This window comes from Ammospiza caudacuta, chromosome 7 (genome assembly GCF_027887145.1).
Source record: "Ammospiza caudacuta isolate bAmmCau1 chromosome 7, bAmmCau1.pri, whole genome shotgun sequence".
In the NCBI taxonomy this organism is placed as follows: Eukaryota; Metazoa; Chordata; class Aves; order Passeriformes; family Passerellidae; genus Ammospiza; species Ammospiza caudacuta.
In genome coordinates this window covers 44,436,796-44,464,024 of record NC_080599.1, presented here as the reverse complement: position 1 = coordinate 44,464,024, position 27,229 = coordinate 44,436,796, and the positions used below count along the sequence as shown (strand labels likewise).

Below are 27,229 nucleotides of genomic sequence, written 5' to 3'. Positions count from 1 at the left end.
GCTGGGCTGGGCTGGCTGCACTGGAGCAGAGCAGCAGAGCAGGAGGGCACACGGAGCATGCTGGGCTGAATGAACCCTGGAGCTGGCCTGGAGCAGCGAGGGATGGACCTGGTAACTGCTGGGGCTCTGTCTCTTGTGCAGCTGGCCCGGGGGAAGGATTTCTGCTCGGTTTTCTGCTGCTGAGCCATGGCTTGGGGCTGTTCTCTCCATGGAGCTGTTTATCCTGGGAGTGAGGTGTGCTCTCATTGCTCTGTGTGCAGACCACACAAAAACTGCTTTGCTGCCCCAAAAAGGGGCTCCCAGCGCTGCTTTCTTCCCCTCTCACTCTGACACTGCAGTTGTGCCTCTTGCTGTAACAAAAAGCTGAGTTGGGTGTATTGGTTTATTTTGGGAGAAGCTGGTGGTTAATGAGTCGATGGTATCTGCAGTGTGCTCTGCTCTGCTCAGCCTGCCCGGGGTGCCTGGCCTGGCTCCAGCAGTGCCACGCCAGGGCAGAGGGCAGCACAGATTAAACATTTACCCACCACAGCTCCCTGGGCAATCAAGATAAAGGATGGAGCAAGCCAGAGAAATTCCAGCAGGGGAACAGGCAGTGCTTCCTCTCGGCTGTCCGGCGTGCCACGTCTTGAATGGGGTTTATTTTCCTGGGTTGATTCCTTTTAGAAAAGCAGCTGCAGGAAACTAATGAGGATTAGTTCAATTTAGTTAATTAATTGAGAAGAGAAGGCTTTGGGGGGACTTTATTGCAGCATTTCAGTACCTGAAGGAGCTGCAGGGGAGCTTCTGACAAAGCCCTGGAATGACAGGATAAGAGGGATGGCTTCAAACTGACAGAGGGCAGGGTTAGATCAGATATTGGGAAGAAATTCTTCACTTGGAGGGTGGAGAGGCCCTGGCACAGGCTGCCCAGAGAAGCTGGGGCTGCCCCATCCCTGGAAATGTCCCAGGCCAGATTGGACAGGGCTTGGAGCAACCTGGTCAGTGTTGGGTGTGCTCATGGCAGGGGGTTGGAACAAATTGGTCTTTAAAGTCCTTTGCAATCCAAACCATTCTGGGATTTTGCAATTCAGATTCCTTTTGTTTAATCCAAACTATCAGCACAAACCTCCTGCTGGTGCTCCTTCTAAAAGCCACCCTTATCACAGGCTTAAGCTGAGCTTTATTCTGTTTCCTAGGCTGATCTTGATGTTAGGAGAGCACTTTATTTTTAGGGAGCAAATATGGAAAGTTTCTGTGCCCCCTGACTCTGTAATGCTTCTGTCCCCTGACTCCTCACAGCTTTCCGGCCAGTGGAAGTTTGTTTCCTTTTTTCTCTCTCTTCCCCTCTCATCTTTGCAGGGGCTTTTGCCAAACGTAGCATTATTCACAGTCAATTATTTGGCCAGATGTATCTGTAATGCACATTGTGAGCTTTTGGCAGGCCTTTAAATTTACGAGTTTATTCTCCCTGCTCGTCAGCTGCTCTGATTTTCAGGGGACCTGAGCCCTCCCTGGGACCCTGGGGCTCCACGTGTGACCTGCCCAGCTCTGTGTTTAGGCTGAGCATCTCCCTGAAGGTGTGTGGATCAAACAGGAGAGCTGCTTGGATGGCTTTGTGGTTTGAAACAGCCCCAGCTCTGATGGAGAATTATCCCTGCAGAGACTGGGAGAACTCACTGCACCTTGGAGGGTCTGGCTAAGCTCAGCCCTGTGCAAGCAAGCAGCATTTGCAGGAGATTTTTTGGGGAGGGATGGATTGCCCAGCTGGGTGTGGGTGTGCAGGAGGTGGCAATTTAACCCCAGCAGTTCTCTGTGTTTGGGGCCATACTTGTCCCTTTTTCTGTGAGCATCCATCAGGCTGCACTCTGGGGGAACCACATCCTAGTAAGGGGCCCTGAGAGAGCATTGAGCACAGATAATCTCCCTCTTAATTAGCCAAATCAGCTGAAGATGCCATTTCAAGGCAAGAAGAATAACAATTTGAGGAGGGAGAGAAAGGAAAGCTCCTATCCATCCCACTTTAATTAAGCAGCCAAGCTCCTGACTGTCACAGCCCACTTCTATCACAGACAGTGCCAGGGAGAGGCCTGACCAAAATCCCTGTGTCTGCCTCACCTGAGGCACACTGAGACAATCAGGTTCTTCTCCTTTCTCTTTTCTTTGTCTCTGAGGGCACTGTTGAGGAATTGTTTCCTCCAGTAAAGAAAATCAGCGTGGGGAGGTAAACAGCTCTGAACTCTTCAACCACTGCTGCAGCACGTGCTACAGCTCCCTGCAATTGCATTAGGGCACCTCGCTGCTTTATTTCCTGTCTGGCATCACTGGAGGGATTTTTTTTTCAATTTTTTTTTCCCCCTAAACCTGATTCATCCTCCGTGTGCCTCTGGAAGCTCCCATTCCCAAGGCTCTCTGCTAGATTAGCCTGTCTGGGCAGCTCACACAGCATCAGGCTGCTGACCACTAATATGAAATATAATTGGAGCAATTCAAACCTCTCCCCCAAGGGCTGGTTCTTTACATCATGTACTACCCTGTGAAAGTAATAAAGTCAGTGAAAGGGGTTATTCAAGAGAAATTGTCAGTGTTTAATAAATCGTGCAATTAAATGCAATAAAACCTCAGTATGCTATTCATCTGTTCTGTCTTAACACTTAAGGCTGGAGCTTTTTTCAGAATAACGAAGTTCTGTCCTAGATAATTTTTTCCAATTTCCTCATTAGACAGGTTCTCGTGAAGCCTTGTGCTGAACTGAGCTGCCAGAGCAGAGCACCTAATGTAATCATGGCATATAAAAAGTTATAGAGCAGTTCAAGGACTTAAGTAGCTCATAAATTTTTCTTCATATTTTCTCCCCAGTTCAGTTCAGGGCTGAATTTAAGCCACAGCACTGCAGGCAAAAACTTGTGCTCCCTTTTCTCCAGCGTGGGATGCAGGGGAGTGAGGGACTGAAACAAAATGTTCTCTAAGTGCCCTTTTAAACTGCACTGTCACTGACTTGCTGCTTTTCTTCAAGAACCTGGGGTCTGGTAACTGTGTGGGAGAGGAGCTGAGTGTCGTGGCCAGTATCCGTCACCCACACTGGGAGATGCTTTTTTCGGGTTAGGTGTGTTCTGCTTCCTGGAGTGGCGTTAAAGGCAAGGGGAGAGGCACCCAAAGAGCCCTGGGTGACCTGAGGGACCCTGAGCTGAACCAGCACCCTGGAGGAAGAGCATTTTGTCCCAGAGGTTATTAGGAGTGCAGCACCAAGGAGGATATTTGGTGCTTCTCTTCTCACGGTGGAGTTTTCTCAAGGAGGGTGGGGATGGATTGGGCATCTCTGCAGCAGCACTGGCCTCTCCCCTGTTTGGTGTTTGTGTACTGGAAATATAGTGCAGCTTTCATACCCAGCAGGTGTATAAACAGGACTGCAGCACCCCTGCCAGGAAAGCTTTAACATTCAATTCAGGGTTTGCCAGATCCTCCCGAGGGAAATTCTCCATCACTGGGGAGAAGGAGGCATTTCCCCTGGCCACGCTGCTCCTGCTTGCTTTCCATGCTATGCTCCTGCATTTCCCCCCTGCTTTCAGCTCTTTTGTCTTCACCAGAAGTGATTTGTGAGTCTTTGGAGGATCCTTTGAAAGAGCAAATTCTCCTCTGCTGCTTTTAAATTTTCACCGGGATTGACATGTCCTTGGTGACCAAGGCTGAGTGTGCAGCCTGTTTCTCTCTGAAAACAGGATGACTGTTTAAATTGCATGTTGCCACCTCTGTAAGCAGCTGCTCTGTGCTCTCCTCTCTCCCCTCACCCAGGAAGGTGTGACTGATTTCAAAGCCCTCCGAGCAAGATTTCAGAATGACTCCAACTCGGCCAACATGCCGGAGAAGAAACCTCCCAAGGAGATTGCCCCCAAACCTGGCTCTGCAGGGAACACCTCCAGCCCTCTGCCCCTGCCTAAGAGAGAGGTGAAAGTGTCCAGACCTGCCCATCCCACCTCCCAGCCCCCTGTGCTCACCCAGCACAGCCCCTTGGCACAGCCTGGGGGTGACAGGGAGCGGATGGGGCACAGCAAGGAGCACAAGGACAGCACCTCAGAGAAAGGGCTGGGTCCTCCCAAGAGCAGCTCAGAAAAGCCTCTGCTCCCCTGTGCCACTGACCAGCAAGGATCAAGCCAAACAACTCCAGAAGACCCTCAGCTCCCGGATTCTTTCCAGCACGTCCTACAGATCTGGGAAGAGACTTTATCCCGCAAGGAGAAAACAAGTCCAACACATCGGGCGGCCAGCTCAGCTCCTGCTGCATCAGGCAGTGCCAGGATGGCAGCCTCTGGGAGCTCCCCTGTGCTGGAGTGGCGTGCCCAGAGGAAGGATGCTGTGCATGGCAGAGGGACAGTCCTTCCTCAGGCTCCCAGAGGACACAGGAGCTCTGATGGAGCAGCTGCTGAGGGTGTGGTGGCACCTGCGTTCTGCCTGCCCGGTTATCGTGCACCCAGAGAGCCACCTCAGCTCCACAAAGGTATGGAAAGGTGCATTCTTGACACTGAATGTAGAAATACATGAGTGTATAGGTGATCTGGAAGTGCAGGGTATGGCAGCAGCAGAGGCTCTGCATCCTGAGGGTTGGGATCCTCAAACAACAGGCCAGGCTGGCCCATTGGAATGCTCTGTACTTGCTCTGGAGGAAAGAAATGGGTCTCAAACTGCTGCTCTTCTTGGGTAAGGGGAGGATTCCCCATATCCAACATTTATTTTAAAAACTCACTCTAAGAAATTACCCATATATTGAGAGTAGGATGAAGATTGAGGACAGGAGACCATCTTAGTTTTTGGTGTGCCTTGGCCATTTGCAATCCCAAGGTAAATGTGACTTCACACAGATGTGAAAGGCTGGTATGGAAAGGTGTATTCTTAACACTGAATGTAGAAATAGATGAGTGCACAGGTGATCTGGAAGTGCAGGATGCAGCAGCAGGAGGGAAAAGCTCCTGAGGGTTGGGACCCTCAAACAAGAGGCCAGGCTGGCCCATTGGAATGCTCTGTGCTTGCTCTGGAGGCAAGAAATGGGTCTCAAACTGCTGCTCTGCTTGGGGAAGAGGAGGATTCCCCATATCCAAGAAATTATTTTAAAAAATCACTTAAGAAATTGCCTATATTTTGAGAGAAGGATGAAAACTGAGGACAGGAAACCATCTTAGTTTTGGTGTGCCTTGACCATTTGCAATCCCAAGGTAAATGTGACTTCACACACGTTGAAAGGCTGGTCTAAAAAGACACTTTAATTCTAATTAAAAGAGCTTAAACCTGAATCACCACCACCACCTCTGCACCCTCCCAGGTTTGCCAAAGGTCATATTTAAGATCTGAGAATACATTTCTTAGAGAAACTGATGCTGGGAAACTCAGAGGCTGTGAAGCTCCCCTTGCTCGGTGATGGGGCACTGAAAACCCTAAGTCTTTGTTTACCCTGGAAAGCCACCTCACCTGGACTGAGCGCTGCAAATAGCCACAGCCCTAAATCCTGCTGGATTAAACTGTTACCAGCACAGAAAATTGGGCTGGTATTTTACAATCCAGAGGAAGGGAGCTGTCGAGAGCTGAGACCCCAGCATGGTTCATGTGGTAAAAATCTGTAAAAATGGGCCTTTCCATTTGTTGTGCCATTCTGGTACCGTGGTAATGGAGGAAGCAGAGCTGATTAGAAATGTCAGTACAACAGCTAATGGTCCTGTGTGGATTTTTGCTTAAATCAGGGCTAATTGCTGCCTGTCCTTGTGCTTCTCTGGAGCAGAATCAGAACCTCCCTTCTGCCAGCCTGGAGCAGGAAAATGGAATTACAGCCCTGGGAGCAAGTGGCCAAGGATTAAACCTCTGCCTTCAGCTGCATCCCTGGGCCCTGCCCCTGGGAAGCCTCCAAGACCCCCAAAGGTTGATCTCAGTGCTTTCCAAAGCACCATGCCTTTGCTGCACAGAGGAAATGAAACAAGTAAGACATATTTATAAGAGATATTTAGTCTTTTTCCCCCCCCAGATATGTTTTATAGAAAATGAATTAAAACGAGCAGTTTATTGACAGCTGATTTCCAGCGCACAGAAATCAGACATTGTTACTCGTTTATAACTTCCTCCTCAAGCATTAACGAGAGCCCAGCAGTTTCAGTGGGGCCGATTTTTGCTCTTAATCTGGAGAAGGGATCTGGTTTTCCAGAAACCCGGTTCCCTCCCAAGTGCAGCGTGCTGAGAGCAGTTTACAGCTGGCTGTAAAGCAGCAGCAGCAGTGCCTGTGAGCCCAGCTGATCTTTATCACTCCCCTTCAATGGGAAATGCCTCCACTCTGGAGCGCACAACTGTGGGAAGGCACAATAAAATTGTTAGGGAACAGTCTGCTAATCCCCCCCACTTCTGTTTTAAATACAACAAAGGGCAATGTCGTTAAGCGTTCCGACATCAAGAAATGCAAAAGTTCAGTTTCCCATAATAAAAGCCTATTGATGTCGCATAGTAGAATATTCTGGAACACTTAGTAAGCTGCTAAGTGGTGTTTCTTTATAGATACAGCCTTAATTACAGCCAGATCTTTAGGCACAACTTTTGATGAATTCAAAGGGAGCTGCTTTTGTAAGAAGGGCTGTGCTAAAGCTCTTTGGCTTTACAGTGCCAGCTCTTATTGGTGTGCCCTGGCTTTGATAAAAATGAGAAGGAAAGAGTTTTTCATTGAAACTATTTTCTAGCTTGACTTTTCTAAATATATTAATCTGATGGGGGGAACTAGTTATATGCCATCATCTCCATGCCCTCCCAATATTATCTATCTCTAGAAAGCCTGAGGTTGTAGGCGGGAAATGTGAAATAATAATGCCAAATGAACAGAGGCAGGTGCCCCGTTTGTGCTGGCAGTGCTGTGTCATGGCTGCCTTGGTGTGCAGCAGGAAGGGCTGTCCCTGGAAGGGCTGTCCCTGTCACCCCTCCCGTGTGCTCTGGAGGATTCTGTGCTTGCCTTCCATCACTAATCCTCTGTTCTTTGTGTGCAGCTGCTGCAGAAGAGGATTACCTGACCCCTGAAAGGTGAGCATGGGCAGAGGCAAGGTGTGCCTCACAGGGGATGGGGATGCCCTGTGAAGATTGATCTAGAGGCTGGACAGAGTTCCAGAATAAAGCAGGGATTTATTGAAAGGGTCTCCTCCATGGATGCACCTTGGGCAGCACCAGAGCCCAGCCAGGGCTGCACCCAAGATGAACCAAAATGGCCCCAAAATGCACGAGCGGGCACGGGCTCTGTCCCTGGGATCAGCTCTGCTCCATTTGCACCTTGCAGTTCATTGTCCCATTCCAGCTTTAGCCCAGGCAGTCCCACCCTGCTTGTTTTTCTCTCTCCAGCCCACGGTGTTTGTGCTCCTGGGCTGAGATTTGGGTCATTTGTCCTTGGTGCCCAGCTGGAGCAGGAATTGTTTTGTGCCCCTGCTCTGTGCACAGAGCTCACCAACACTTAACATGAAGCTCAGACCCACACACTAAAGCAGCACAGAGTCTGAAAAATAGAAAAGCTAAAACCTGAGGCGTCAATGGGAGCATCCCCATCCCATTTCCCTTCAGCCTGGAGGGAATGGCCCATCCTGGATGAGCAGCTTGCTCCAGGGGCTGCTCAAGGAAGGGGAAGAGTGCAAGGCCAGGCTGGATGGGATCCTGAGCAACCTGATCTATTGGAAGGTGTCCCTGCTTGTGGGAGAGGGAGGGTTTGGAACTGGATCATCTTTGAGGCTCCTTCCCAACCCATTCTAGGATTCTGTGTGTGATGGAGCTACATGGCAAGCTCAAAGCTGGCTGGCAGGGCCCTCTCCTAATGGAGAAAACTTCGTCCTTCTTTTCTCTTTTGGGCTCTTAATGCCTCGTGGAGAGCCATATCCATGTCTTTAGGTCTGGTTTAGCTGGTGGGGAGTAGAATTCTGTCACTGCTTTAGTTGCAGTCATCACCCCCACCCTGTGTATGATTTTTGCTTCCTGTTTGCTGTGTACTCAACTTTTGTGTTTTTAGAACAGAAATGCTTTTGGAAACTGTTGTTGCTGAAACAAAGCCCTGGCATAGCCAGAAGGTGTTGAGGGTTTCTTTGCCAGCAGCAAAGGAATTTTTATTTCCGCACAATTCTGTGATGCTGTGTTTGTGCAGCCAGCACAGCCAGGGCACAGGAGCCACTGCTCTCCTTCACCCTTCAGCCTCTACCTGCTGAAGTGACATTCTTACTGGGTGGTGGTCCAAAATCACTTGAGTTTGAAGCAGCTCAAAACTCCTGCAGACACAATTATTTTTTGTATGCAGGGAGATCCTGTCTTTTTCTGGTCTCTGACTTGTGGCTGTGCAGCAACCTGGGGTTTATACAACAAGAACAGCAAAAGTGGGGGAAAATATTCACACACGTTTTGTTGTAGGTGTGGAAAGGGGAAATGGATCAGCTGCACCAAAGCAAAGAGAGGGGAATTCTTAAAATACTTTCTGTGCTCAAACAACTCCTCCAGCTATCACAGCAAGTTGTTCTTGACATCATGAGGTGCCCCTGCCAGTGTGGGCTGGTGTTAACTTTTAACCTGTGCTTGTCAGAAGAGAACTGGTCAAAAAATAACCTCCTCCAAAGCTGTTCTGGCAATGCAATGCAGCAGGGCTAGCTGTCCTGCTCCAACACTTGTGATATGGTCCTTACAGTAGGTCGCTTGTTAAATATTAACTGTGTGATAACAGGGGGAATTAATTAAACAACTCCGGCATAAAAGCAAAATAACAGCAGTTTGGGGACAGGAATTCCCCTCCTTGAAGCCTCACCTGGAATGGAGTCTGGTCTCTTGGAGACCCCCTGGCACAGTTTCTGGTGCTGACAATTCCTGGGCTGTGTGGCATGAGGAGCGCCCTGTGGGACACAAGGGTGGCTGGGGGCTGCAGGGGACACCCCTGCCATCAGCACAGCCTCCTGCTTGACTTCAGGGGCTTTTCCTTCTCTGATTTCACTGCTGTCAAAGTGCACCTTGAATTTCTTGTTCCTTGTGCTCTGGTTTCCCCTTAGTCCTTTCTCTGTTGAAGCTGAGTGCTGACAGCAAGGTGATTCCAGGAAAAACAGACCCTCCCTGAGGGTTTTTACAGCTACAAGGAGGAAGTTCCTGCTAGAATTCTCCCTTCTGCTCTTTCCCCACCTTACCCTGTCCCCCACGTGTGTTACAAGCCGTGTCTTGTGCTTTTGCTGCTTCCTGGTGCATTCCTAAAATGCCAAAAACTCCCTCACTGTGGGCGGAGGGGAAGGGCCGGTGGATTCACCTGGGTAATTCAGAAATGCTGGGGTTTTACCCCTCCATCTGCTCCCAAATGGCACTAACATGAATTTCTGGAGGGGGAAAGGAAAAAGGAGAATGGGGAGAAGGGAACTGGGGCTGGGGAGCCCAGCACCGGGGCTGTGGGATGCTGGAGCTGTGGTGCTTCCCTTCCACCTGTGGCTGGCACGTGCCACTCACAGTGCTGGCATGGAGTGCGTGGCTTGATAAGCTCAGGAGCAGCACCTTTAAATGATCCTTTCCATGAGAGCCCACGTGCCAAAGAGTTCAACTGAGAATGCTTATCAATTTCAAAGTACCGGAGTAGGCTTGAAAAATGCTGCGCTTCGATTTCCTTGTTTTGTTTTCTGGGTTTTGGGGTTTTTTTCTATTTCTACTTGAAGGATTGCTGTAGGCAGGAGGCTCTAACCCTGGTGGTAAGTCTCCTGATGTGCTTTGAGCCCTCGGAATGCAGCCTGGCCTCCCAAAGGATGAGCAGTGGGAAGGTTCAGCTGAGCCCTGCATGTGCCACAGGTCTCCTCTCCCTCTGAGGAATCCCTGATTTCACCTTGCTTTTTTGTAGGCTCACTATCAAAGCTCTTGATTTCCTTGTCCTTAAGATGACTCTTTTTTTCATACTACTAAAAGGGACAAGAAAAAAAAATATTTTCTCTCTTTTTCATCTTCTCAGTGCTCAGCTTGAAGAGCAGAATAATTATGAAGAAGCCCCAATGTACCTGAATCAGTCTGGGGATGCCACAACCTTGAGTGTCATTGAAGGTACTTTGAAAGGCAGCACTGGGAGGTGAATTATGTGCTAGCTGGGGAAAAAAGCCTTTAAAATAGGAAATAATAGGGAATAATACAGGTTTTTGTTGAGAAAAGCAGCTGCACAGTGGTCTGGGAGAAGAGGTATGAGTGTCCTGTCCCCCTCTGCAATGTGAGGACTCAGGGGCAATGACAAAAAATGTTAAAATTTTGGGGGTAAAATGATGCTTATGGTAAAACTCAGTGGGGAATATCATAAGACATGACCTATGTAGAAGACAATAAAAAGAAGATAGAGAGGCAAGCCTCAGCATCTTCTTGGTAACAGAAGGGCACAGACTAGGAGATTTTTCCAGGTCCATCAATATTTTTCCCAGTATAATTTTCTCTATCAAAGGTGCCACTGCTCTGCTTTTACATTTTCCAGTGTTTGGAAGGTTTGGGAAGTTATGGGAGCTTTGGGAAGGTAATTTCTGCCACGTGCACAGGTTTTGTCTCCCAGAGGGAAAGGAGCCAAGCAGGTCCCTTGTGGGGGAAATGCCACATCCCCCTGGGATTTCACAGATCCCTGAAAATGTGGCCAGTCAGGCTTGGGGCTGCAGCCCCCTGCATGCAAACCAATGCTCAAATAGAGGGAGGATCTGTAGGACATGGGGAATGTGTGCCTGCATGCTGAGCATCCCAGCTGAAGCTGAGTTTTGAACCTAAAAGTGCAGTGACTTTAACATGGGCTAAAAATTAATATCTGTTCATAAATATCTTTCCTAGCACCTAAGGCAGAGCCTCAAAAACACAAGGTAAGCGTCTTGAAAACTTCTAATATCTGCATTTCTTACCTGCCAAGAATTTCTCTGCGTGCTGTCTGTGAAGACTCTCAAAAAACAAATAAGAAATTGCAGAGGGGACACAAAGACTAATGAAGTTCCCAAACATACCAGTGGGAAGAGTCAGCCCCCTTGATTTCCACTGCAGAAATGCAAGGAAGTGATAACACCACCTGGATGGATGTTGGTAGTAGACTAAGTGTTAAGCACCAATATCAAGAATGTGAGTTTTTGGAGGAAAAAAATCCACTGCAATGTTCTGGAATTTCCTGCCAGGGGTGAGCTCGTGCTGGTGATCCCTCTGTGAGGATGTAAAAGCAAAACTGAGCCAGGCTGCTTGGCTTGGCAGCACACTTGGAGAGCTCATCACCCCATGCCAGGAGGTGTCCACGTCCTGGCCATCAGTTCTGGCCCTGCTGGAACTCTTGGGGAAATGTCAGACTCCAGTTTCACGTCCTGGCTTGCAAAGCCATCCCACTGCCTGGGAAATAGCCCAGCTTCCCAAACATATTTATCTCTGTGTGATTTGCACAGAGGTTCTCTGGCTTGGCTGCAGTCTCACTTTATGGCAGGCTGGGAAATCTTTATTTAAATTTTAAAAACTTCCTCCTCCTCTCCTTTCTGTAATAGCTTCCATGCTGACCAGTAGCTCCATTGGTCCAACCCCAGCACTGTTTTACTATCCCTGGATAGTTTGTCAATATGTGCATTCCCTGTCCTGCAAAGGACATGAAATATCCTTTTCTGATGACTATTCCAAACATAAAATACTTCTGGGCTTTCTAAAGAAATATTTCTTTAAATGCTGGTTGACAGCTGAGGGCTTGTATGAAAGCTTGACTGCTGAGAAAAGCACAGTGGCTGAAGGCTTTCCTCTGCTTTATTCTAGAAACAGAAGATTTTCCCCTTTGCCAAATCCAGGTAATTTCCTTTCCTCTCCCTCAAACTTCTTCTAGCCCCACAACTGATTAGGGGTAGGAATTGAATATTGTAACACTCAGTAAATATAAAGAAATTTCATATATTTCATGACCAAGACAGCAGAGATGATGCTTTTCTTTGCCAGCACTCGTGGTTTCTAAGATTGTTTTCATTCTAAAACATATCTGGCAGGAAGATTGTAAAAAATTGCACTCTCTATTCCTACTGAAACCTCTAAACAGGGAGAGTTATGAGGCTCTCAAACTGAGGCACCTGGTCCTAGGTCCAAGGCAAGGCAAGGTCCATTCTGAATTTCACCCTACAAATGTCCCACTTCGAGCTCCTTGTGGTGTGTGTTTATGGTCACTGTCTGAAGGCTGGGTTTTTTGTTGGTGATTGAAGAGTTATGTGATAAAAAGGGGTCACTTTTGTAGGAATTGTGGAGAAAAAAGGTATCAAGTTCTGCATCCTGTTGCTGTTTCTTCTGGCCTAAATCTCAATGTGGTAAGAGGCACATTGTGTGATCCAGGTGCTGCCACAAATGGATCTGTTTTGTCCTTTCCAGCTGTGGGAAACAAAAATATTAATTTGTGTCTCTTCCAAGAATTATTTGTATTATCCCTGAGCGACCACTGGCCCTTGGATTGGGATTTGCCTCACTTTACTGGTGGTCATTTGGGCATCTCCCTCATTCAGAGAGAAAATGAGCTGCTTGTTTGGGCACTGTCACAAGGCAGTGTGTTTGTGACTGTGCTGAGGTGTCTGAGATCTCTCTCATTTCTGAACGTTTCAGTCCAGAAAGAGCTCTGACAGAGGATGAAAAAGAGGGAAAACCAAGTGATGGAAGAGCAAAACTGGAGGAGAACAAAATGTTTGAGGTATTGTACCCTTGAGGTTAATTTTAATGATTATTATAGGATGTCTCTTCTCCTTCTGTCCTCACTCTGTTTGGGAAAAAGTTGGGGAAATGTTTTGGGAAACTTGAGCCTAAGTTTTCACCTTCTCTCTTGCTTGTCCATCACTGCACTGCTTCAGCCTGAAAGGTTGATGGGGAAGGGTGTGAAACTGTGACAGTGTTCACAGGGGTCCCAGGATGAGGGAAGAGATGAGGATCTGACTCCATGTTTCAGAAAGTTTGATTTATTATTTTATTATATATAATTATTTTAATATATATAATATTATTATTTTATTATTATATATATTATATTATATTATAAAAATATCATATAAATATACATTAAAACTATACTAAAAGAATAGAAGAAGGGATTTCATCAGAAAGCTAGCTAAGAATAGAATAGAAAGGAGTGAATAACAAAGGTTTGTGGCTCAGACTCTCTCTCTGAGCCAGCTGAGTGTGATTGGCCATAAGTTAGAAACAACCACATGAGACCAATCACAGATGCACCTGTTGCATTCCACAGCAGCAGATAACCATTGTTTACATTTTGTTCCTGAGGCCTCTCAGCTTCTCAGGAAGAAAAATCCTAAGGAAAAGATTTTCATAAAAACGTCTGTGACATGAAACTGTTTTAAGTCCACAGATAATTGATATTCTTATGGATGCATGGATGTGTAATAGAAATATACATTAGAAAGCTGTTTCTGAGGGCTGCACTGACCAAACCCAACGTTGGACCCCAGACAGGTGGAAATGAGTACATGTCTCCCAAGGCAGATGGCAGAGCTGGGCTGAAGGTTCTGCGAGGGAAGCAGGATGTGACCAGTCCCCAAAATGCAACGTATCCAACCCCACCAGGGCTGGCAAGAGACAGAGCACAGCACTGTGAGTATCTCCTTGCACCACCGAGCGTTTCCCCAGTCCCCAGCCCCATCTGCCGCCCAAATGTCTCTTCCATGTGGGAATGTTAAATTTGGATGCAACTCTTGAACCAGTTTAGTTAAACCGGGTCAAAAGGTTGCCTGAGCGTTTGTGTTCTGGTGTGGATCATTTATTTTGGCTGTGCAAGCAGCTTCCTAAGCTGGTTAACCATCTGCGCGGCCCCGGCCGAGGTGTTTGTTTTCCTAGCAGATTGCCCTTATCCGTGAGAGCTGAAACCCATCTCCTCTGCTCCTCATCATTTATGGGCTCTCAGACAAGGGGCTGGCCAAGCCTTGGGGTGGAAATGAGCAGGGTGAGAGCCTGAAGCCTCCCTCTGTGCCTGGCTGTGAAGGGTGAGGATCCCCTTGCTCCATCTCCTCGTGGTGCCAGGCTGACTTTGGGCTCCTTTCTCTCAGGATGCTCTGAGGCAGTGGCCAGAGATGCTGAAAGGCCCCTCAGCTGCACAATTAAACCAAATCACATCCCCTCTGCAAGCACAACTTCAGCTGTAAATGTTCATGGTCCTGTTATGCACAAGCTCTGCGAGCCACTGGTGTGATATGGGAGCATTTCAGAGATGAAAGAGAGAAAAGTGGCTCTGTTGGGCTCTAGGCAGACCAGGAGTGTGAAGGAGAAAGTGTAAATTGACTGTGACCGTGGTTATTTTTATTGGTGTGGTTCTCAGGTATTTCTTTTTTTATTTGTTATTATTATTTTAAATCACCTCATAATAATTTTCTGGTTTGGTTGGTGTCTGTTTCTGTAAAAGATCTTGCTAGTTTGCTTGACCTTTGAACAGCTGGAGGTAATTTCTGCTGGGATTTTTTTTTTCCCCAAAAGTGCTCCTGGTGAGCCTCCTGCTCCAACAGAGAGGCTGATTTGGAGAACTGTTTGGTCCACCACTTGGCCGGCTGAACTTGGATGTTTTGCAGAAGTTTTGGTCTTTAGCTGGACCATGCTGAGGTGGTGCCTGTGTCCAGCAAGATGCATTGCATGAATCAGAATGGTTTGGGTTGGAGGGAGCTGAAATAAATTATAAATAAATGAAATATACTATAAATAAATAAAATATATTATAAATAAATGACAAAAACCATTTCATTGTTCCTCTCCTTGCACCCCCTGCCACCTTCCACTGTCCCAGGTGCTCCAAGCCCTGCCCAGCCTGGCCTGGAGCACTCCCCTTGCTCATTTACAAACACTGTCTGCTTTTATTTTTGTGGCCGCATTTCTGCATTGCTCCAACTCTCTCAAGTCAATTTTAACGTTCTGACATTGCCACTTAGGAGTTCTGCAGGAATAATCTGTTTCTCACCTCATGAGGTGAAACTCCCAGGCCTGATTCCAGCCCTCAGTGAAATCCATCCCAGGGGTGCTCATCCTCCTTGGGTCCTTCCCAAGGTGTTGATTTACAGGTGGATTCCAATGGAATGGTTCATTATTTGGTTCTTAACATTTCCACCAACCATGCCAAGCTCTCCCTCCAATCCCTCCCTTGAGATCCAAAAATAATCTCTTGGATGCTTTTAGGTGAGGAAGATTTGGGTCGGAGTTGCCACAATTGAAAAAATCGACAGGCATATTAAGTTCTTAAAACATAAAATATTTTTACGACTTTTAAAGCTACAAACTTTGAAAATTGTTCACTTTTGTTTCTTGAAGTGTCTCAGACCAGAGAATTTCCTGGAATGGAAAATATATTTGCAGGCTCTTATTTGTGGTGTTACCCTCAACAGTTTTCCTTTCTCTGAGATGTGTTCCTCAGAAAAGCTCCTAAAGGAAAGGTTTATTTCATTTATTTTTAATTTATTTCATTTCTTTATAATTTATTTCATTTATTTATTTCATGTATTTATTTATAATCTCATTTCCAGGCCACAGCATGGGTATTGGTGCTCCAAAGCCAGAAGGATCAGCCTTGGGCCAAAGCCCTGGGCAGTGTCTGCAGGCCCCAGAGGACATCTATGATGATGTTGAGGAGCTGCAGGACAGACTGTGAGTGTGGCCCTGGGCTCTTGCAGTGCCTGTGCCTAGGAAATGTCATTTAAAATCCCTCCTGCAGCATTCCCCCATGTCACACTTGTGTCTTCCAGCAGCCACGGCTCAGATGCCTCCAGTTCCTTCACTTCAGACAGCAGTAAGTGGGGAAGCTCAATCAGAAGCTGCTTTTAATTTGGGCTGGTCCCTGGGAGATGCTGGGAATGGTTTTGTTTCACTTTCAGCATCTCCAGTGTCTCCTCCTGGCTGGGTTGCTCTGAATTCCCATTAAAACCAGTGGGGAGTAGCATACATGTCTAGCATGGAATTCATTTGAGCAGCCCTGAAGAGTGAAGTGTAAAGGTCTGGGTGCAATTTGTCCAGCAAACCTCACCTTATTGCTACTGAACTTGTCCTAATGGCATGCCTTGGTTTTAAGTTTCAGGAAACAGCTACGAGGAAACATATGAAGATGTTGAGATTGGGGGTGATAACCCTGCAAAACCAGAGTAAGTTGCAATTTCTTAGCTTGTCCTTTGAAATTCCGGCCATTCAGACTTGATCTCACATGCCAGGTACTGGCTGCAAGCCTTTTTCTTTATTTTTTTCCCTGACTCAGCTGCAGAAAGCTGTTGTGTGGGTGGGTTTCTTCCCGTCTTCCTCCCTCTTTCCCCTTTGGCTAACACTTTGGGAGCAAAAAGCCATTACCAAAATTAAATCCCAGAGCAGTGAGGGGGATTTTTCTTCCTGTAACACCCTCCATCCTTTGGAAGTGCTGCCCTCCCAGACCCATTCCTGCATCAACAGCACAGCCTCACTTGCCTTCTCCTCATCCCAAGTGTTGCTCAGCCGTAGCTGAGAATTGGCTGCACCTTTTTTGTGTGTGCCAAAAGAGGGGATGCTCGAGGGACAAACAGGACAAAATGCTCACATTTGAGATCACAGAAGGCTGCAGAAGAACCTGATGTGCTGTAACTAACCTGCAAGCAGCTCATTTTTTATGTAGCCTCTCAAGATATTTGCTTTCCATGGGGTGTGTTATAAAACCAATGAGTTTTGCAGCCTCTGGTTTATGCGCTGCCTGAGCTTCCCAAATGGATTAGGAGGTGTAAGGTGAATTTTAGTTGTGTTTTGTGTGGTTCCCTACCCTCGTGCAGTAAAAATTTGCCTTTGAAAGGAACAGAGGCTGCCTTTGGGAAAGGCATCTGTTGCACAGGATTGCTTGGAGTGCATCTGGTGGCTCTCTCCTGAGCAGCAGGGTGGGAGGAATAACAAGGTGTTGCTGAACATCTGCTTTTCCCTTATGGATGAGGAGCTTGCACTGGCCTGCATCTGCATCCCAGCCCAGCCTGTGTGTGACAGAGAGAGGGAGGGAAAAGGGAAAGCTGAACCCCCTGGAGGTGGCAGGATGGTTATTAAAAGAAGGAAATGTGACGGTGTTCACAGGGGTCTCAGGATGAGGGAAGAGACGAGGATCTGACTCCATGTTTCAGAAGGCTTGATTTAATTGTTTTATGATATGTATTACATTAAAACTATACTAAAAGAATAGAAGAAAAGGTTTCATCACAAAAGGCTAGTTAAGCTAAGAACAGAAAAAGAAAGAATGATCACAAAGGTTTGTGGCTCTGCTCTCTGTCTGAGCCACCTGTGATTGGCCATTAATTAGAAACAACCACATGAGACCAATCACAGATGCAGATAACCATTATTTATATTTTGTTCCTGAGGCCTCTCAGCTTCTCAGGAGGAAAAAATCCTAAGGAAAGGATTTTTAATGAAAATATGTCTGCGACAAAGGAAGTGTCATTTCTCTGCAAATTGTCCATGGGAGTCGCGTGGTGGGGGAGCAGCAGCTCCTTCATCCCAAGGGAAAGGTGTTCCCACATGGATCAGGCACATCCCCTCCCCTGGCAAGAACATCCCTGCCTCTTCTTCACCCCCCTGCGCATGGATGCAGAAATTAAACTCTCTGGTTGACTCACAAAGGGAGCAGAGCATCTTGCTGGGGCTGCAGAGGAATTTCAAGGTCATTTGGGACCAAATTCAGAGGTTTCAGAGGGCAGGGTCCTAATCCCCAAACCAGCCTTTCTGTGATCTCTCTATTGATCCCACGGGCAGGATTAAGTGTGCTGAGACACATAAAAGGTTTTTAATGGTCCTTGTGCAGGGTAATGACCCCCAGGGGAGGACCTGGGCTGCCTGCAGATACTTTACAGGAAAATTGCAGTGTAGATTTGCAGCCCTTTGTAAACTTCAGAGAGAAGTGTGTGCCTTGGACCATCCTCCTCAAGGACACACACACAATGGAAATGTGTGATGGAGGGTGGCCCAGAAGGTGCCCTTGATGTCCCCTTCAAAGGTCTCTGCAATGCTTCTGGGCAATGCTGCCCTTTCCTCACGAGTTTTCACTCCAAAGATAGCCTGGATCACCCACTAGTTGTTGGGTCAGAGAAGAACAGCTTCAATTAACACAGAAAAGTTTAAAGCTAAGCAAAGATATCAGCTTGGACTTAATTATTAAGCAACTTTTGCTGTGCTGGTGCTGATCCCAGTGAATCTGTGATCCATATGATGCTGTTAACGCTTAAATTCTTCTTCTGAGCTGAGGTCCAGGGTCTGCTGCCCTTCCTTTCCCTGCTCCCAGAATCTCTGGGGCTGCTTCTGCACCTTCTGTCCCTTTTAATTTAAAAGCTGTTTCTCTTTTGGACAGAACAGAAAAACAAAAGAGATTTGGAAACCTGTTTAAGATAGAAAAGTTGAAGCTGAACAATTTCAGGCTCAAGGACAACCTAAGGTAAGAAAATGCTGGTGGTCCCATCCCTTCCCCCTTCAAACCTGAGCATTCCTCCTGGCAATTATTGGAGAGCAGGAGTTCTAGGAGTAAGGAATACAGATATTTTTTTGGAAACATAGGCCAAAAGTGCTTCTATCAACTCACTAGGAGCTACTATGGCCAATGGTCCATCTGTGCAGCTTCTCCAGAATCTATAGCATCAGGAATCTCCTGGAGCTGGTCCTACAGCAGTTTCCAGGTTTTCATAGATTTTCTGTGCTTTTGGTACCTTTCTGATGCCTCAGCATGGCACAAGGTGCACAGGGGAATGTAGGAAGGTGATCCCTGCTGCCAGGATCGGGGACAGCCTTGTTGATCTGGGGTTTTATTCCAAGTTCCATTCAGAGCCAAGAGCATCTGCTGGAGAAGTTTAACAGTGAGTTTTCATTCTAACAGGGTGGGAAATATGGTATAACTTCCTACAGTGCCTTTTTGGGTATTCTAATATGCAAAACCGCCCATAAGTTTCCAGGGAAATTGCCTTTTCCTCAGGTGTGCAGAACCTGCAGATCCTGTCCTCCACTGCTGCCTCCTCCTGTGCTGTCTGAACTCCAGGAAAATGGTTCCTTTTCTTATTTCTTTGGGAATTCCAGGTTAAACATTTCCTCTTTCATGTCAGGAAGGTTTTCCCTACAAACCTTTTCACGTAAGATGCCCTCCAGCAGCTCCTTCAAATACAAATATCATAATAGGGAAAGACCCACCTGATATTGTGCCATTCTCCTGTTTCAAAGAGCCCTTAAAGCTCCTGAAATAATCTTAGATATCTACAGAATTGTCACCTTTAAATTCTTGGACAACCCCTGATGTTGGCAGACTTACAGGAAGGAATTGCCACTGACTAAAAATTCCAATTGTCCAGCAATCCCCTTGCTGTTGAGAAGGGCAGCAGGAGTTTGGACTGTTCTTTGGATGCAGTGTAGACCTTTCCTGCTTGATAAACATGTGGCTCTTATTGCTGGAAGTGCTTGTTTAGCAAGGGATATAATTTTGGGAAATGCTGTTGGTACCGTGGAGCCCTCGACCTGTCTCTGTCTCTTCAGCAGCATCACTGACAGCTTTTTGGGGCTCCTTGTGGCTTTTTGGGCATTGCTGATGTGCAGATTTGTTTCTAAAAGCCTTTTTTCTATCCACAGACTGGTTTCCATTTCAGTACCAAATTTAGGTAAGCACATACCTGTACCTGACTCCTGGGGATTTGTGTGGGTTTGAAGAGCCAAATGTTTTGTACCATCAGCCTGGTACACTGTGCCTGTCTGAAAATCATGTATTGTGGCAGAGGTAGCTTTGAAGACTTGAGAGAGATTTGTGTTTCATTTGAGAGTGGGGGTTTTGTTCATTTTTGGGTGGTTTAGCTTTAAAGAAGAGGATTCCTCCTGCAGATTTGGGTATATCCAGGAAGGTAAAGTGTGAAACACTTACCCATGCAGAGCTGCTGCTGGCAGTGGTGTGTGAGCCCATGGTACTCTAGCTTAAAAAAAAAAAAATTAATTCCACTTTACAAAGAGGCTTACTCTTTGTAAAACTCTTTATTCCTGCCTGCTGGAGAGTCAAGTTCCTTTACATAAAGAGAGTGGACACAACCTCAACCCTGAGAAGTTGAACATTGGAGTGAACATACCCAAGTCCTTGTGTTGGGAGCACTGCCTGGGCTGGCTGCAGTGCAAACCTGGGGCTTTGCTGCTGCTCCTGCTCCAGCCATGGAGCTGGATGGCCAAACCCATGCAGAAAACTGCCCACAAACACAACTAACCAACCCAAGCATCATTCCTTGTGCTGGACCTTTGCTGGGTGTTTGGGAGCTCCGAGGTTCCTTTTGCGTTTCCTTGGCCCCTTTGGGTTGAGCAACAAGCAGCAGCCCCAGTTTTCCTCTGCAATAGATTATTTGGAGTACCAGGCTCAGAGGGACATCTTCTAATCATTTTCTGTCCTGCATTTTGGTTGACAGCAACTGTGTCCCAGGAGGACAACGTGTATGATGATGTCGAGGTGGAGCAGAGAGAGACCAGGTGAGGAGGGTGCTCTGTCCTGGGGTTGTCCTCAAGCCAAGGAGATTTTCCTCCTGGCACAAACCTGTGCCTGGTACTGTAACCCACTGAGGGTCATGATCTGGTTGGGATTCAGTCCTCTGGAGACAGTCCAGGTGCCCTCCCTGTGTGTGTTTAATTTGGCAGGATCTGTTACCCAGTTAGCGCCAGAGACGTGAAAAGGAGAGAGCAGCTCCCTGAAACACGTGAAAAATCTGATCTTTTTCCTAAGGAAGGAAAACTCCATCTCCCAGACCCGATTATCAGCCCTGTCCTGGCAGGCTCCCTGCCAGAAAAATTACTTTTAATAGGAACAGCATGTCCTGGTGTCTTGCTGCCAGATGACTGCGGTGGCTGCGCGTGCTGGTGTAAATCACAGCAAGTGTTTGCATTTCAGTGCAGGGTGTGGGGGGGAGATGGAGAAAAATCCAGGCTCTGTAGGCACACAGGGATCTGGGGAGGGGACACAATCTGCTGGGAAAAACCTGAATTCCTGCCTGTCTGCTCCTCTCAGAGGGAAGGATGACAAGTACAGAGTCCGGATGCCAAAACTTCGGGTGGCGAAAGAGTACAAGGACAAGAGGAAAAGCATCGACATCGACAGCGTGGAAAGGTCTTGATTTGCATTCTGTGCTCCCATTTTGTCTGAATTTGTGCACATCTCTGAGTGCTTTCAGGAGCAGGATGTCCCTGATTGCACAGGAATTTTGTCCTGGTTGATAGTCCAGGATTTCAGGAGTCTTTGCAGAAAATATCTCAAGGGTGAAGCAAACCCTTGGATCTGAGCTGAGCATAAGGGGAGGATACCCAAAGGTCTTATCCTGAAGTTTTGTCATGACTTTCCACTGAGCTGAGCCAAAAGTTGTTACTTCCTACATATTTGGCTCCTTTTTGCTATTTTAGTAGATTTAGATTAGATTTTTGGAAGGACTTCCTCCCTATGAGGGTGGTGAGGCCCTGGCACAGATTGTCCAGAGAAGCTGTGGCTGCCCCTGGATCCCTGGAAGAGTCCAAGACCAGGCTGGACAGGGCTTGGAGCACCCTGGGATAATGAAAAATGTCCCTGACCATGGCAGGAGGTGAAACCATTCTATGATTGTAAGATGCTAGGATTTTGGCAAGAGCCTTGTATTTTAGAGTATTGATTAGTTGGGCTGAATTCATTGACTCTTGTGTGCCATTTGTGCATAAAAGCAAGTGTTTTTTTGTTTTTTTTTTTTTTGTTCTTTTGGGTTTTTTTGGTTTTTTTTTTTTTTTTTTTTTTTTTTTTTTTTTTTTGTTCTTTGTGCTGCAAAAATTCACATGGAGGTGAGGGATTTCCTTTCCCTTTTAGACCACAAAAACGTGCATCACAATGACCTTTTTCATTACCTAATACCCGGGAATTTGAATGTAAGTCAGAGACCCATTTTTGGGTTCTCACCACAGAGTTCCTGCTTGGGGCTGCTTGAGCACCACTGGTTGTGCTGTGCAGAGTCTCAGGTGTAACTTTACAGACCAACACAAAGTCCATGCAATTTCAACCTTCCTTTATTGATCACAGGTGCTGCCCAAGGAGGAATCTCTTCACAGCTTAAAAGTCCCTAATTTCAGCTCTTGTTTCCCTTCCTCTTTAATTTTAAGTGCATCAAAATGAGCCAAGGATTAATAATTTATTACAAATGGGTGGGGTTTTTTTTGTTTGGTGTTTGTTTCCTTAGTTTTAAAATGAATGCTGCAGCTGTAATTTTGTGTGTCAGAAAGAGTGGCATCCCCATATGCAGGAAATGCCCCACTCCGTTTTAGTGGGTTATAAGAACTTGTTTTCCACTTTACAATGGCATATAAATGTCTGTTTGGGGCACTTTCTCCTCTGTGTGCTAAAAATCCCAAAGAAAATCTGGAGAGCTGTGTCAAGCCCCACTTCCATAAGTGACTCAGGATGAGAGTTATCTGGGGACCCTTAATTTCTGAGTGTAAATAAAACCAGAAGGAGACAAACTGCTGGGGGAAAAGTGAATTGTTGACTTCCATAAAAATGGGGCTGATTTGAAACACTCAATAGAGAGTTTATTTGCTCCCACGCTGCTTACAGAACAAAGAAAAAAAAATTATCCCAAATGGAGATAGAAAATGGCTCAAGTTGTGCCTCACTAAACTTGAGTTGTCTATTCACCCTTTTCTGAGAAATAGGGATGTGAACTTTGTGTGCTTTGCTATTCCAAGAGTTCCTTGCAGACAAGGCTGGAATCAGGCTCTGGGTTGCAATTTCAGATGTGCCAGGAGTTATTTAAATGCAGCTCAGAAATGTAAATGTATGTGTGTCTCTCTCTCTTGTTGCAGAAATATCTTCAAATTCAAGAAGAGCAGTGAAGAAAAGAGCAAGAAGATGGACAAAGAAGAGAAGTTGTTTAGAGAGACATTTATGGTGAGTGTCTTTCTAGCTGTGTCAGGGGAGGAAAGCAGCTCTGTGGCTTGTTTAAACTACTCATGTTGTTGGTCCTCAGCTGTGCTGGGGAAGTTTTCCCCTGACCTGTTGCCTTCTCATCTGATCTGGGGTGTCTAGAGGAGAAAAGCAGCTCTGTGGTTTGCTTAAAAGACACCTGGTGGCACCTTCTTGGTCCTCAGCTGATGTATTAGGGTTTAACTGTTATATTTTCAAATCCTGTACTGCACTAGTGTATGACTCTAAACTCCATATAAAGCATCAGTTAACTGTGTTCACATTTTGGTCAGACAAAACAATCCCTCTAGGCCGGATTTTCAAGGACACCTTACTGCCTCTGGCCCAGAGAAGTACAGACAAAAGTGAATTGAGGGGGAGCAAACTGGTGCTGAGTTATCTCCTCACATGGGGCACCAATTTGTCAGATTAAGCCCTTTTCTGACCCAGAGATGGACAACTGAGAGGTGTTTTAAAAACTTTTATTTCATTTTCAGTCTCATGTGAAGGGTGAGACAATACAACTGTTATAATTCACTTCATCACTATCAGAAGCCAGCTACTTCCTAACTACAATATATTATAAGTGTTTTTTGGCCTATCAGCTTTTGCCACACCATGCTGTAAATGCCTTGAAGCCAATCATCTAAAATTACCCCTCATGGGTCTTACTACAGTGCATCTTTCATAGTTCTATTTCTCCAAAAGTATTTAGTCTTATTTGCAAGGCCATCCTTTGAAACTTTTTCCTAGTTCCATTTCTCTCTCAACAATGTCTGTCCTATTCCATGGCATTTCTAAGTCAGCATTTCTTTTCTCAAGGTTTACATGCTGTGTGAGCCTTCTGTCAGGCTTTGAGAATAGTCTACAAATCCATTTCCCACAATTACCTGAGGGTGTAATTGGAGGACTAATTGATATTTAAATGGACCAAACTTGTAATTGTCTGAAAAACATGTGACCACTGTCCATCTTGGGTGTAGCCTCAAGGAGGCTCCTGACTGCCCAACATGTACCTATTGAAGGCCTGCAATAATACCTGTTGTGGTGTTGTGAGTCCCAGGATGAGGTGAGAGATGAGAATTAACTTTAAGTTCTTAGAAGGTTGATTTATTATGATATTATATGGTATTATATGATATTATAGCATAGCATATTATAGTATAGTATAGCATATTATAGTATAGTATAGTATATTTATTATAATATATTTATTATAGTATATTAAAAGAAAATTATACACTAAAACTATACTAAAAAAAGAGAAAGGAGCCATCAGAAGGCTAGACAAGAATGAATAATAAAACCTGTGACTCACCAGAGAGTCCGACACAGCTGGACTGGGATTAATCATTAAGTAAAAACAATTCACATAAAACCAATCAAAGATGCACCTGTTAGTAAACAACCTCCAAACCACATTCCAAGCAATCAGATAATTATTGTTCACATTTCTTTTCTGAGGCTTCTCAAGAGAAAAATCCTAGCAAAGGGATTTTCCATAAAATATCATAGGAACAAATACCCACTTTTATTTCTTCAGATTTTATTTCTTCAGATTTTATTTCTTCAGATTTTATTTCTTCAAATATTATTTCTTCAAATTTTATTAATTTTGTCTAGCTTCAGTTTTAGGTAGCCATTTCAAGGCATCAGTCGCACTGCTCTCATCTGGATCTTCATCAGAGGCGTTGTTGGGGTTTTTCTCCCCAAAGCCTCACGACCCACCCCGAAATCTCCTCCTCCCTCCCTCCCTCCCCAGCACCCTGTGAAGGTTGCACACACAGATACAGAATAACCCCTGTCCTTTCCTGCAGTACCACGAGGAGATCCGCGTGCTCGCCAGGGCCCGCGCCGCGCGCTCGGTGCGCAGCCAGCGCCGCGCCGACCTGCCGCTCACAGCTGGGGAACAGCTGGATGTCATCGACACGCACGGCACGGCCCACGGCGCCCAGGGCCACGCCGTCATCTGCCGCAACGCCCAGGGCAGATGTGAGTCTGCAGCCCGGCTCCGGGTGACAAACCACCCCCCAAACCACCTCCCAAACCACCACACGGCCTAGTGAAGCTCAGTCCTGTTAGGAGTGATAGTGGAGCCGTGGGAAATGTTAAAGATAGTCTTTGAAAATGTTAGGCTTTGTGTTTTCTCAGATCACTGCACCTGCGTAAGCAGTACGATAAACAATGTAATTGTTAGATGTGATGATTGTTTAGTAATTAAATATTATACAATCATAAGAATCATGAGAAACTACGTTGGAAATTTAAGGGGGCTATGTTTAGCTGAAATCTATGTATACACTAGAACAATATAAGTGTAATAATTAACAGGAAAGTTATATAACGACAGAGTATAAAAGCATGATCATCTCAGATGTATGGTTGGAATCAGATTTGGGTGGAAAACTACCCCAATTCCCAGAGCTCTTAATAAAAAGCATCACACATAATCGATTATGTGTTTTTGAATGCTAAAAGGAGGGTAGCTAGTCATACAGGGAAGGCTGGAGCCAAGTTTATGGATAGTTGGGTGGTTGGGGTGAATGTGTAGGGTAATAGTCCTAAAAGGTTGATGAGTAGAAGGAGGATCATGATGGATGTTAGAATCAGGGCTTGTTTGTGTCCTTTTTCGTCTAGAGGTATTATTAGTTGTTTTGTAACTAGGTTAACAAACCATAGCTGGAGGGTTGAGAGTCGGTTAGTGATTCATCGGTTATCCAGGGATGGTAGTAGGAGGGCTGGGAATGTTATTGAGATGAGGATTAGTGGGATTCCTAGGAAGGATGGGCTTGAAAACTGGTCAAAGAAGCTGAAGTTCACGGTCAGGTTCAGGGGGTGGTGCTTGGAGCGATCAGTGGTTTGTTAGAGGGGGGATTTATTGATACGAATGACAAAAGTTTGGGCTGGATGATTAAAGAGAAAGTGAGTCATGAAGTGAGCATGATAAAAAATCAGGGGTTGGGGTTTAGTTGAGCATATAATTAAGGGGGGGAGGGTCTCTCTTTCTTTTGCTTAAAAGGCTAATGCTGGTTCATAGCTTCTTAATGATTAGGATTAGGATTTTGCTAATTCCCTTCCTTTTTGCTAATTCCCTTCCTTTTTCATCCTCCCGCAGATGGATACGTTCTGGTGGAACACTTGAACTTCAGGTAATCTCTGATTTTTTTTATTTATTATGATGCACATTTGTCAGAACCCAGGAAATTCCTCTGGCTGCCCTGGAGGGCTCAAGCCCTTGGCACAGAGCCCAAGATCCCTGTGCCTTTGATTTAGCCCTTGTTAAAAACAATTACCAACCTTTATATGAAGAATTACAAGTCAACAAAGTTTAAGAAGAATAATAGTTAGTTTGTCACAGGGTGAAAAATAGATTTTTGAGGTTTTTGAGTGGGGGCTCAGGGTCCTAAGGTGGAGGAATTTGGGTGTGCCTTGTCCTTTTTCCTTCTTTTTCTTGGCCTCCATCTTCTGGGTGATGTTGGCATTTTTAGATTGGTTTAGAGTAGAAACTCACTGTCTAACATAGATGATAGGTATTGGGAAGTTATTGTAAATAATGCACACGTAGTTTTTAGTATAAAAGATAACTCCAGTGTGCCTCAACCCGACCTGCCAGACAGACTTCATTGGGTCAGAGAAAGAATTTTATAGATAAGAAACAATAAACAACCTTGAGAAGGAGAACAGAAAAATCCTGACTCCCCCTTCAACTGCCAGGCTGGGAAAAAAGAAGTTTGTACATATCTCAGAGTCACTGTGACCAGCAGAGATTCTGAGACATATTCTGCTCTCTTTCCTATGTAGGGATAGCTGGAGAAACGTACTTAAAACTTCTGAAGGCAGGGGGAGTTAATGTAAACAGCCAGTATGAAATATTAAATAAGTATTTCCAGTTTTGCTCTGCTGCTGGACAAGTTTCCAGTCCAACTGCAGCTAAAAAAAGCCCTGTCCAGTCATGACTTGTGTAAATTGGAGATTCCTGACTTGGATTAATATGCCATATTAATCCACATCTGCTGCAAACATGGGCCACTCGTGCCTTGCCTTGCCAAAGCACACCCTTAAATTCCCTGCTGCAGCATTTCCTTGCATGCTCATGCATAATTCATAGAAATTAGCCTCCTCTTACCCAGGTGGCCCTTGCTGGGAAAATTCCTTTATTTTTTTTTTTTTTTCTTTGAGACAGACAGTACTAACTGCCCTGAGAGCTGCTCTCCCCTGGAGCATCCCTGAAGGTCTCCTGTGCTTCCTGCAGCCCTGACAGCCCATGTTGGTCAGCTGTGGGGTGGTGATGGGAATGTAAATAAAGCTGGAGTTTTGTACACTGTTTAATGTGCAAGAGATGTTTCCATTTTTTTTTTTTCCCTGCCATTTATAACATGACTTCAC

At 45.8% G+C, this 27,229-nt stretch overlaps 1 protein-coding gene across 1 annotated transcript; it reads left to right on the top strand.

Moving 5' to 3' along the window:
- The first annotated feature begins 75 nt into the window (after positions 1–75).
- FYB2 (FYN binding protein 2) lies at positions 76–27,229 on the top strand. The gene is made up of 20 exons (XM_058808911.1): positions 76–111; positions 3,769–4,471; positions 5,744–5,938; positions 6,984–7,017; positions 9,935–10,023; positions 10,780–10,808; positions 11,725–11,756; positions 12,550–12,634; positions 13,404–13,545; positions 15,456–15,576; positions 15,675–15,718; positions 15,998–16,067; positions 18,272–18,355; positions 19,531–19,559; positions 20,343–20,403; positions 20,936–21,034; positions 22,744–22,828; positions 24,661–24,835; positions 25,959–25,992; positions 27,027–27,229. Exons 1-20 carry the CDS (start codon positions 103–105, stop codon positions 27,034–27,036), a joined length of 2,130 nt encoding a protein of 709 aa, XP_058664894.1. The 5' UTR covers positions 76–102; the 3' UTR covers positions 27,037–27,229.

Bases quoted from the DNA above. Each gene is read 5' to 3' on its own strand.
- FYB2 (XM_058808911.1), top strand. The intron at 16,068-18,271 runs GTAAGTTGCAAT...TCTTTTGGACAG, and splicing joins GATAACCCTGCAAAACCAGA to AACAGAAAAACAAAAGAGAT. The intron at 18,356-19,530 runs GTAAGAAAATGC...TTCTATCCACAG, and splicing joins AGGCTCAAGGACAACCTAAG to ACTGGTTTCCATTTCAGTAC.